The 11,307-nt window shown below is 58.3% G+C and overlaps 3 protein-coding genes across 3 annotated transcripts; 1 reads left to right on the top strand and 2 right to left on the bottom strand.

Annotated features, from left to right (window-relative positions):
* Positions 1 to 774: 774 nt before the first annotated feature.
* On the bottom strand, positions 775 to 1,158 carry VOLCADRAFT_100824 (uncharacterized protein; the record flags this gene model as incomplete). The annotated part of the gene is made up of 1 exon (XM_002959333.1): positions 775 to 1,158. One exon carries the CDS (start codon positions 1,156 to 1,158, stop codon positions 775 to 777), a length of 384 nt encoding a protein of 127 aa, XP_002959379.1.
* Positions 1,159 to 1,800: 642 nt separating this feature from the next.
* On the top strand, positions 1,801 to 9,835 carry VOLCADRAFT_100825 (uncharacterized protein; the record flags this gene model as incomplete). Its single annotated transcript, XM_002959331.1, has 10 exons — positions 1,801 to 2,169; positions 2,233 to 2,295; positions 2,359 to 3,156; positions 3,269 to 3,310; positions 3,473 to 3,523; positions 3,573 to 3,942; positions 4,045 to 4,176; positions 4,353 to 4,490; positions 4,689 to 6,991; positions 7,067 to 9,835. 10 exons carry the CDS (start codon positions 1,801 to 1,803, stop codon positions 9,833 to 9,835), a joined length of 7,035 nt encoding a protein of 2,344 aa, XP_002959377.1.
* A 654-nt stretch (positions 9,836 to 10,489) lies between these two features.
* Positions 10,490 to 10,795, bottom strand: VOLCADRAFT_35996 (uncharacterized protein; the record flags this gene model as incomplete). Its single annotated transcript, XM_002959334.1, has 1 exon — positions 10,490 to 10,795. A coding segment is annotated over one exon (306 nt), but the record flags the coding sequence as incomplete, so codon positions are not given.
* Between the last annotated feature and the right edge of the window lie 512 nt (positions 10,796 to 11,307).

The raw sequence follows: 11,307 nt of genomic DNA on the forward strand, positions 1-11,307 counted from the left end.
GCAAGCGTATGCATCTGCAGCATATACGATGTACAAGCATATGCGATGTGCAAGCATATGCGCTCTGCAAGCATATGTGCTCTGCAAGCATATGTATTCTGCAAGCATATGCGATGTGCAAGCATATGTGCTCTGCAAGCATATGTGATCCGCAAGCATATGCGATCTGCAAGCATATGCGGTATGCAAGCAATGCAGTATGCAAACATATGCGATCTGCAAGCATATGCGATCTGCAAGCATTTGGGATGTGCAAGCATATGCGATGTGCAAGCATATGCGATCTGCAAGCAAATGCGATCTGCAAGCATATGCGATCTGCAAGCATTTGGGATGTGCAAGCATATGCGATCTGCAAGCATATGCGATGTGCAAGCATATGCGATGTGCAAGCATATGCGATCTGCAAGCATATGCGATCGGCAAGCATATGCGATCTGCAATCAGATGCGATCTGCAAGAATATTATGCGATGTGCAAGCATATGCGATCTACAAACATATGCGATGTGCAAGCATATGCAGACCGGACCCGAACGAGAGCTAGGGCACCCTCGGGACCGCAGGGACCGCGCCTCGTCTGTCCACCGCGTCGCCGGTTCAACCCCTAGTGCGCCGTTTTTTTTTCTGCGCGCCGCTTTTTTTCTTTTTTTTCATCGTATGCTTCATGTGCTTCATATGCTTCATATGCTATGCTTCATATGCACATATGCACATATGCTTCATATGCACATATGCACGTATGCACATATGCATTGCGCGATTCAACGTACAATTAGCCGCGGGATTCAACGCGCGCTTTAGCGCATAATTTGATGCGCGTTTCAAAACGCGCATCATAACTTGATGCGCGTTTCAAAACGCGCTTCCGCGTCGGAATGAATGCCGTACACGCTTCATACAGCGCGATTCGCATAGCTCTAAACGCGCAATTCGACATGCAATTCAACGTACAATCAGCCGCGGGATTCAACGCGCGCTTTGTTGCACAATTCGATGCGTGCTTCAAAACGCGCTTCCGCGTCGGAATGAATGCCGTACGCGCTTTATACAGCGCGCTTCGCGCAGCTCTAAACACGCAATTCGACGCGCAATTCAACGTACAATTAGCCGCGGAATTCGACGCGCACTTTAGCGCATAATTCGATGCGCGCTTCATATGAATGCCGTACGCGCTTCATACAGCACGATGAATCTAGACCGCTGACTAGAAGAAATGCGCAATTCGATGCACAATTCAATGTACAATTAGCCGCGGAATTCGACGCGCGCTTTAGCGCATAATTTGATGCGCGTTTCAAAACGCGCTTCCGCGTCGGAATGAATGCCGTACACGCTTCATACAGCGCGATTCGCATAGCTCTAAACGCGCAATTAGACATGCAATTCAACGTACAATCAGCCGCGGGATTCAACGCGCGCTTTGTTGCATAATTCGATGCGCGCTTCAAAACGCGCTTCCGCGTCGGAATGAATGCCGTACGCGCTTCATACAGCGCGATTCGCACAGCTCTAAACCCGCAATTCGACGCGCAATCCAACGTACAATTAGCCGCGGAATTCGACGCGCACTTTAGCGCATACTTCGCACCTGAACACGCATTTCAAGTCCGCGTCGGAAGGATTGCCGTACACGCTTTATACAGCACAATTTCCGCTTGTAACCTTTGATCATTCTCGTAATTCTCCTTGAAATACGCTCGCGCTTTTTGCTCTTCCTATTGAGTTTCCGCTTATTTCGCAACTTTCCTTAACACCAAACTTCGCACACGTGTTCGCCTCGTTAGGTCGTTAGGTCTTTATGGCAGATCGGCCTCCTTCGAAGCGGCTTCGGCTTGGTTCGCTTGCAGACGGCATCCGTTGTGGGAGAACACGTCCGTTTAGTGATTTGTGCACTGACCAAGCACCTCAGCAGCGGCAGCATGCTGCATCACAGCAGACAGCCGCGCCAGCTAATTCAACAGGGTCCGCAGAGGGCCAGCAAGCGGTTGCTGCTGTTGACACACCGCTGGAGGAGCAGCAACAGGCTGCTGAACCTTCTGCTGCGGAATTACGGGCTAAATGGCGCCGGCAGAAAGCTGCACAGCGTGCCGCAGCCCCTCCTGAGTTGCGGGTGTTGCAGCGCCAGCAGGATGCTGCACGGCATGCAGCTGCACGTGCCGACCCGGAGGTGGGGGCGCAGCTGCGGCTGTATAACACTGCACATCACGCGGCTGCTCGTACCGACCCGGAGGTGAGGGCACAGCAACGGCTGCATGACACTGCACAGCATGCCGCTGCCCGTGCTGCTCCGGAGGTGAGGGTGCAGGAGCAGCTGTGAAACACTGCGCAGCGTGCCGTTGCCCGTGCTAATCCGGAGGTGAGGGTGCAGGAGCAGCTGCGGAACACTGCGCAGCATGCCGTTGCCCGTGCTAATCCGGAGGTGAGGATGCAGGAGCAGCTGCGGAACACGGCACAGCATGCGGCTGCACGGCAGGTGCAGCAGCATGACCAGCAGGCCGCCCCTAGGGATACAATATTGACTCGCATGCACCGTCTCTTGCGGTTCGCGGACCTTCATCGTGACGACGCCGTTGACTTGCCAGAATTTCTTTTGGCGATTCCAGAGGGCCGCATGCAGGACCTTCCTGGCGGTCAGTTACCGCCTGACAGGCAGGTACCGTACACCGTGCAGCTGCAGTGTGCATCGACCATGGCTGCTGCCTTGCGCCGGCGCATGCCCTCCCGTGTCTGTGCTGTGTGCTCTGAGGTGTGCTCGGAGGACCAGTCGACGGTGCTGCACTGGATAGAGATTCCCAACGTTGACATTTTACGTGCAGACGTCATGTGTACGGACGCTGTGCAGCGCTGGGGGCGTACTCTGGTGTGGCGGCGGATGGCACGTACAGCTCAGGGAGACGCACCACCGCCACCTGATCCAGTCCTGCCTGCTCGGTATCGTGTTAGCCGGGCTGAGCGGGCTGGTGCTGTGGATGAGGACGGCGGCAGTGCTAGTGGAGCAGGCAGGCTGGTGGATGATGCGGTGGACGGAGCACTGGACGTGGATGCTGGTGCTCAGGAGACTGGCGATCCGGATTTGATGACGGCTGAGCAGCAGCCCGAGCCCGAGCCCGAGCCCCAGCAGCTTCCACCGGATCAACAGCCGCGCCCCCCGCGGGTGCTGCCCAGAGCCTGCCTGGATCACCCCGCTAGTGTGGAGGTGCCCTATTGCATGCGTCTGGAGCCGGATCTGCCCAACCGCACTATGCTGGTTGGCGATGGTGCTGCAGAGCGCATATTCGTATGCAACGTCTGCCACAAAGCCCTTAGCGGTGAGTCGGTTGCTTCGTGCTCGCAAGCCGGTTGCCTAGTGCCTATGAGCTATGACTTCTGCCTGCGTTTCCTTGCTCCCTTCATCTGCGGCATGTACTTGTCCACCATAGCTTTCTTAGTCGTATCGGCTCTGCTTGCCCGTGTTTGCTCCTCTACTACAGCCCGGCGAGTCCCCGAAGCTGCGCTGGCGCGCCTGGACCTGGCGATGTGCCGTGCGTCAATCATCTGGGCGACCCTCTGCCGTTGCCCACTTTCTTGGAGGGGCAGCTTCTGGGCCGCGGCCGCATCATCCAGCAGCTGCTCATAATGTACCTGGCAGACCGGCCGCCGGACGTCTTTCCGCGTGCTGTAAAGACCCACGGCATTGGGGTCGTAAATCCCGACCCGAATATGCTGCGAGGACAGCTGCCAGCGTGGGCGTCCGACCTGGCCGGCGCTATCACGGTCGTGTGTGTCGACCAGGTTCACAGCCGGGCGGAGCTGCTGGAACGCGTGCGAAAGGCGCCAGGTCTACAGGTGCGAGGGCAGGTCATCGTCGCCTGGGTCCGTTTCTTACAGCACAACGATGAGGAGGAGCTGGCTATCGATGAGGATGCTCTGCAGGAGTACGAGCGCATGGGCTGTGCTGCAGGTGTGCCGGATGAAATCTTGCATGCCGCTCTTGCGCCTACAGATCCGGAGGTGGTGAACGTCCTCCGCACCACCTTCCTGCACGACCGCACGGGTGCGGCAGGTGTGCGGCAGTTCCAGGACGTGGTGGAAGCGGCTGTTCGTGATGGCAATCTTGCCGATGCAGCTGCGGCACCTGATGTGGATCCTGCAGGACCCGTGCAACCTACGCTGGCGGATCCGACCCCGAATGCAGGTGTGTTATTTTGTTACTGTGTTTATGCGAGCTGTTGTGTGCCCTCTGTTTTCGTGTTGCCCTCTTACTGCACTTTGTGCACCGGGCAGCCGCTGCCGCTGCTGCCCCGTGCATCAAGAGTGCGCTCCTCTTGTGCTGACTGATCTCGACCCGCTGGATAAGCTGGACTCTTGCAGCACCCTCGCCTGTCCTGCTAGTGATGTATCCTACTACTCCGCTGTATGTATTCTTGAGTGCAGGGCATGACCCTGGACCGGGGCCATTCACCGCCATCCTGCGTGGACCTGCCGACCAGCCAGTTGAAGGTGCACCAGGTGTGTGCATTCTCTTGCTTGGCTGAGCATAGGGCTAACGCATCTTCGCTCGTTTGTAACGCGTTCGAGACGCTTCGATTTCGCTTTTGTCCGGCCTATGCACACACCATGCTGCATTTACCGCCGTTGCTGCACCATGCTATCAGCGTGAATTGCATCCTGACCCAGCTCTTGCGCATCTGCTGTCTGCTCGTGCAGTCGATCCGGCAGCTGCCACTCTGGACGAGCTGGAGCTGATCCTGCCACAGCCGTCGAATGTTGGCAATGATGGCAGCGAAATCGACCGCTTCCCGGGCCGAGTGGAGGACCTTCTGACTGGCCGTGCGCGGCTTGCATTTGCGGCTGGTGGCCGTGACAGCCACGTGCTGGATGACCGTCATCCCGCCATCCTCACCCTCTGCTTCCCCCAGTCCTTCCCGTATGGCTTTTCTGGTCAGCGCCCCCGCGGCATGTCTTTTCCGGCATATTGTCGCCACCTGCTGCACCGCGTGCCGTGGACGCAATTCGGCGGCAATCTCATGCTGCTGGCACGCATGTACAACATCTGCGTGCGCCACGAAAGCATGGCGCAAGTGGGCATTACCATGAACATGCGGCCGCATCTTGGCGAGCCAGCAGCGCGTGTGCCGCGTGATGTCATCCGTGCTATGGGCACCATACTGGCGCTGCCATATCGGCACTCACAGCGGCGGCAGCTGCTTGTGCAGCAGTCGCCGCTGGTTAAGGCGCTGGTGGAGGGGGCCCGCCTCAGTACTCTGCGCCTCGACCTCACAGACGCGTATTACAATGGTGCCCGATCCAAGATGCGTGCAGCCGCCCTCACCATTGGCTGGCCCCCGCTGTTCTTCACCGTAAATCCGGCAGATATGCATGCAGCCTGTGCAGTCGTGGCCTCCGGACAGGTGTTGGACTTTGACGATGATGGACGACCGCAACATATCCCGAGCACGGTGGAGAAGTGGCGGCGCGTGAAGGATGACCCGTACAGTTGCGCCGCCCTGCTGGTGGCCACCAAGGAGGTTCTGGTGGAGGAGCTCTTCGGCTTCACGCCGGGCGCCATGCAGCAGACGAATCCGCACTGCTTCTGCGGCCTCACTTTTGAGGTGGCGGTCAAGGTGGAGCAGAGCGGCCGCCTCGCCCTGCACATCCACGGTGTTGCGCATGTGGCCATGTTCGCAGTCGAGCGCCTTCAGGCGCTGTTCAGTGGACCCAACTGCCGAGCGCTGGCCCTGGCATACACCCTGTGCGCCATGTGGTATCCCTCGCCGTACTATGACCCTTTCACCCGCGGTGCAGAACACTACGTCATGGACATGACCGTCGAAGAGGCCCAGCAGCATGGCCGTGCACCTCCGCCCGTGGACAAGTCCTGCCCGCCTGCAGCGTACGATTTTGGCAGGCTCGCCGGCTGTGCAGGTGGCGGGCTCCCGCCGCCTCCCCGGCACGCTGCTTGCCGCACACACCATGCAGCCGTCATTCGCAGCACGCTTACTCATACGCATAACGACACGTGCAAGCGACACGGCTGCCGTGGCACAGATGATAGCTGTGGCATGGCGTTCCCTCGTGTCCTGCGCAGCGCCTTCCAGTGGATTGGCACCGGTGGCCTCTTCCTTCTGCCGCGATTGGGCCCGAACATCATACCGCACATGCCAGCTGCAGCGCTGGCCTTCGGGTGCAACCAGCTGTTTACTCTGGCGTGCGAGGTGGATCGCGTCTACACGGCAGAGGCAGCAGCACAACTGGCCCGCCCTGAAGATGAATGGGGAGACTGTACGCTGCTGCAGCCTGCTGCTGACCGCGCCCGCGACTCTGCCTACTACAGCACGAAATACACTGGCAAGAGCATCAACGACAGCCAGGTGCAGCTGACGTGCAACACTCTTACCCGAGTGCAGGATTTCCTGCTGGCTGGAAGGACGCCGGATCCGAGTGCCAGTGGGCCCACCGCCTTTGGCAACATGTGTGCCACTGTGCATCGCATGACCGCTTCCATTACGGCTGGTATGGCGCTTGTCGCCATGAAGCTGGACGGTCATTCCACATTCGAGGCGACGTTCGAATGCGCATACCTGCAGGTAGACGCGTTCACAGCGCTATCTGCGGGCGCCGAGCAATCTCCTGAGGCGGCGACCACAGCAGCAGTACTGGTGGAGGCTGAGGAGCAGGAGGGGTACACGGTGACCAACGCCGTGCAGAGCTACGTGCTGCGGGGGGAAGAACTCAGCGGCCTGGACTGCAGCGTATACAACCTATCCTCCAACTATGAGGTTCGACATGTGCCGCCAGCTCAGCACCCGCACCGAGAGCGATTGGGTCTACAGATTCCGGTGGCAGTTCGACGCCGCAAGCGCACTACCCCAGCCACACCCATAACCGCCCCTGTGCCTGCCCCTGTGCCTCTGCCGACTGCAGCCCCTCCTCCTGAGCCACCTGCTCCTACAGCTGCAGCGACACTCGACCAGCCAACGTCTCAGACAGCCACGGAGCTGCCCCGCCTGGTGGCCTTCCACAGCACACATCCGCTGTATAGAACACATGTCCACGTCCGCCTGCCGCGGCCGTGATATGTACAGCTTGGAGGCTCCCTTCCCCGCCGACCCCGTCCTGGCACCTCTGCTGCGGGCATGGCGCAGTACTATGCATTTGTCCTGGGTACTTTCAAAGCTCACCAGGGTCAGCCCATCTCCCCCGGGCTGACTGTAAAGGAAGCCTACGACACCTGGTGGGCAGAGCTGGGCACTACTGAGGCAGGTCGCTCGTACCAGGTGTATGTATCGGTGCTGCTGGACAACATCGAAGAGGACCACGCTGGGAAAGCCCGCCGTCAGGCGGAGTACAACCAGCGGCGCCGACAGCAGCGTGCGGCAGCGGCAGCAGCCGCGCTGCCTGAAGGTGACGGCACAAGCACTTCTGATGGCGATACCGATGACGGCATCCGCGGGCATCTCAGGCCTGATCCTGAAACACAGCCGCCCGCCGACGACCAGCTGGAGCACTTTGTGTACATCCCAGGTCAGGAGTATCCGACGGCTGGCACCGATCTTGCCACCGTCGCTCTTATGGACCTGTTTGACTGCACCAACGCTGCTGGCGCGTATGCCTATGATGCAGCACGGTGCTGCCGAGCCCCGGCCCTAGTGGACGGCCATGGTGCACGCAGCGATCGTTTCAGCCGTCGGATCACGCCAGCGGACCTGCCCCTCCTGACTGAAGCGACCAAGCGTCTGAAGCGGTATCTCGTTGCAGCAGCAGCCGGCACTGTTGAGGCAGATGGAGGCGCCCACACGGGACTGACGGCCACACCTGAGATGGATACCCCTCACATCGAGCTGCACCGCCCCGCCAGCGGACCCCTGGTCGCCATCGTGCGCATGCCTGGCACTCCTGAGCGGACTGAACAGGCTCGCATGCCCCTCTATGTGCATCTCCCCCAGCCGCCCAGCATCGACAACACCATCGAGCTGTTCACGCTTGCCCCCCACCAGGCCGTGCCCTTCATGCTCATGGCTCGGTACTTCGATCACCGTGATGAGCCCAACCCTGGCGACCCGCCGCAGATGCTTGTGGAGGGCAAGCCCGGTACCGGAAAGAGCCAGTTCGTACAGGCGCTCCTGTGGTACACATTCCAGCATGGCTGCCCGCACTGGGCGGCCACCTGCGCCTACTCATGGGCTGCTGCAACTGCCTTCAGCACGCCGGTGCATCGCAGCCTCTCTACCCACGCCATGTTTGCTTTATCTGCTGGCAGCAACCGAGCGGACAGCGTCAGGAAAGGCAGCGCAGCCAGCCTACAGGTGCATCGTAATGTCGGCGATGGTGCGCTCATCATCGACGAGATTGGCATGAACAGCCTGGACCACCTGGGTGCGTGCAACCAGTCCTGCACTCGTCACCTGTTGCCGCCACCGCATCTCGGCGGCGACCACCCCGCCGCCACCATCTTCAGCGGCCGTCCCAGCGCCAACACAGGCGACGAGTTCCAGCACCCAAAGCCAGGTGGCCCGCCCCTTTACCGGTACGCCGCTGCTGTGGAATGCAACCCTCAGTTCTCGCCCTCTGTCCCAACCGCGCAACCTTTGCACGGAGAGGAGGACAATGATGGCGACCCTAATGAGGCCGCCGCTGGATCTCAAGGCGGTCAGCAGCAACCCGAAGTAGCAGCACGCCGGCCCCGGGCCGTCCCGCAGACTCAGAGCTGCATACTTGAGGGCTTCCGGGTTTACCGATCCCTGGCTAAGACGGTCTTCTTGCTGGAGAAGCAGCAGCGCCAGGACAGCAGCCCCTCTGGCCGTCGCCTGACAGAGTACGCCTCTATGTTTGGCGGTGAGCCAGCCACCGAGCAGCGCATAGCCGAGATGGTCGACGACCTCAACAGCCGCGCCATCGTCGACTTGGCCGACCTGGCACACCTCGAGCCGCGCGTCGTGCTGCAGAGGAACGAACCACGCCACACACTCAATACCCGTCTCATCATGCTGGAGGCACAGCGCAAGAATCAGCGCCTTGTGGTGTGGAATGCGGACCACGTCCCTGTCCAGAAGCGCGGTGCTGCTGCAGAGCCGGCCCTGACACACGTGGAGAAAGCAGTTGTGATGCGGATCAAGGATCACGAGTTTGGCCACACCACCGCCGACACGTGGTACTACCATGGCGCCCGATACATCCTGCTTGATACGACAGCTGCCGATGCCGGGGCGAGCCACAACAACGAGGTGGAAGCCTGCGGCCTGCTTGAGGATGGCCGCGAGCCAGCAGATGACGGCCGTGGCCCCTACCGCCGACTCAAGTACCTTCCAGCGGCCGTCATTGTCCGGCCTATAAGCGGCCACATCCCCGACACCGTGCTGCAGGGCCTTGGAGACTACGCCAGCAGGGGTGGTGCCTTCATCCTGTCACCCCGGGCGTCTTGCATTGCCGAGGTGGAGATGCCTGCCGCCGGGTATGGCACCATCACAAAGCAGATCCGGCGCCTCAACGTACCGCTCGGCGACCGCCAGGCGGTCACCGATTACTTCGTGCAAGGTCGCAGCTTCAAAGACGAGTGCTGGCTGGTGGATCACGCTGTCCCACCCAACGGCATCAAGCGCGCCACCCTGTATGTGCTGCTGACCCGCTTTAAGACGCTGGACCACGTCCGTCTGCTACAGCCGCTTTATACCACGCCACATGAGCGCAAGAGGATAATCAGACAATTCCTCAGCGCGACTAACCTCGAGCCGGACCTCGCCGCCAACCTGCGCCTGCTGAAGCAGGCAGCACGCGAGACGGAGCAGCGATATACGGCCGAGTTTGAGCATGCGCGACAGCTGGAAGCACGCTGGACCTGCCCAGCCCAGGGCTAGTTGAGTTGAGTTGAGTTGAGTTGAGTTGAAACCGCGACCCGCCACTGTACGGCGTTAAATGACAGCGTCCGGGGTAAGGGGGACACCCCGGACGACATGCTCGCTCCATACGGGAAGGAATGGGGAGCCGCCCACCATTGTCTGGAGCCCCCTGCGGGTTCGACTCCCGCGCGAGCGTTTCACAGCCTAAATTCGCGTGCTAGACTCCGCAAGCTTAATTTTCTTCCGCCTTTGTATAATTTACTTCTTGTGTGTGACCATGCTGTTCGCGCGAGTGGGCCGTAGCTCCGCAGCAAGTAGCAAGCGGCCCTTAGAAGCACGGCACATAGTGGTTCCGCGCAATGCAGGATCGCCGTAGCTCATATGTTATGAGCGGAGGCCTATCCCGAGTTCGATGGTTGTCCGTCCGGTTGTCCGTCCGGAGAGTTTTGGAAATTCCGGGTCGGGAGCGTGCCGTACGCGCTTAAGACCGCGCCAAAAAGAACGGGAGGTCGCCGGTTCGATCCCTACCGCGAACCATGTTTTATTATGTTTCATATGTGCATACATGCATATATGTATATGCGATATGCAGCGATATGCAGCGATATGCGATATGCAGCGATATGCAGCGATATGCGATATGCAGCGATATGCGATATGCGGTATGTGATGATATGCGATATGCCATATGCAGCGATATGGGTGCGATATGCAATATGCGATATGCGATATGCGATATGCAATATGCAATATGCAATATGCAATATGCAATATGCAATATGCAATATGCAATATGCGATATGCGATATGCAATATGCGATATGCGATATGCAATATGCGATATGCGATATGCGATACGCAATATGCGATATGCGATATGCAATATGCGATATGCAATATGCAATATGCAATATGCGATATGCAATATGCAATATGCGATATGCAATATGCAATATGCGATATGCAATATGCAATATGCGATATGCAATATACGATATGCGATATGTTATACATATGCGCATGCATCTGCATTATGCAAGCATACACAGTCTGCAAGGATGTGCCATATGCGATCTGCAAGCATATGACATATGCGATCTGCAAGCATATGACATATGCGATCTGCAAGCATATGACATATGCGATCTGCAAGCATATGCCATATGCGATCTGCAAGCATATGCCAAATGCAAGCATCTGCCAAATGCAAGCATTTGCGATCTGCAAGCATATGCGATATGCAAGCATATGCGATATGCGATCTGCAAGCATATGCTATGCTGCGCAATGCTATGCTATGCTGCGCAATGCTATGCTATGCTATGCTATGCTATGCTATGCTATGCTATGCTATGCTATGCTGTGCTGTGATCTATAAGCATATGTGATCTGCAAGCATATGCGACCTGCAAGCATATGCCATATGCGATCTGCAAGCATATGCCATATGCGATCTGCAAGCATATGCCATATGCGATCTGCAAGCATAT

The sequence above is a fragment of the Volvox carteri genome (assembly GCF_000143455.1).
Source record: "Volvox carteri f. nagariensis unplaced genomic scaffold VOLCAscaffold_164, whole genome shotgun sequence".
In the NCBI taxonomy this organism is placed as follows: Eukaryota; Viridiplantae; Chlorophyta; class Chlorophyceae; order Chlamydomonadales; family Volvocaceae; genus Volvox; species Volvox carteri.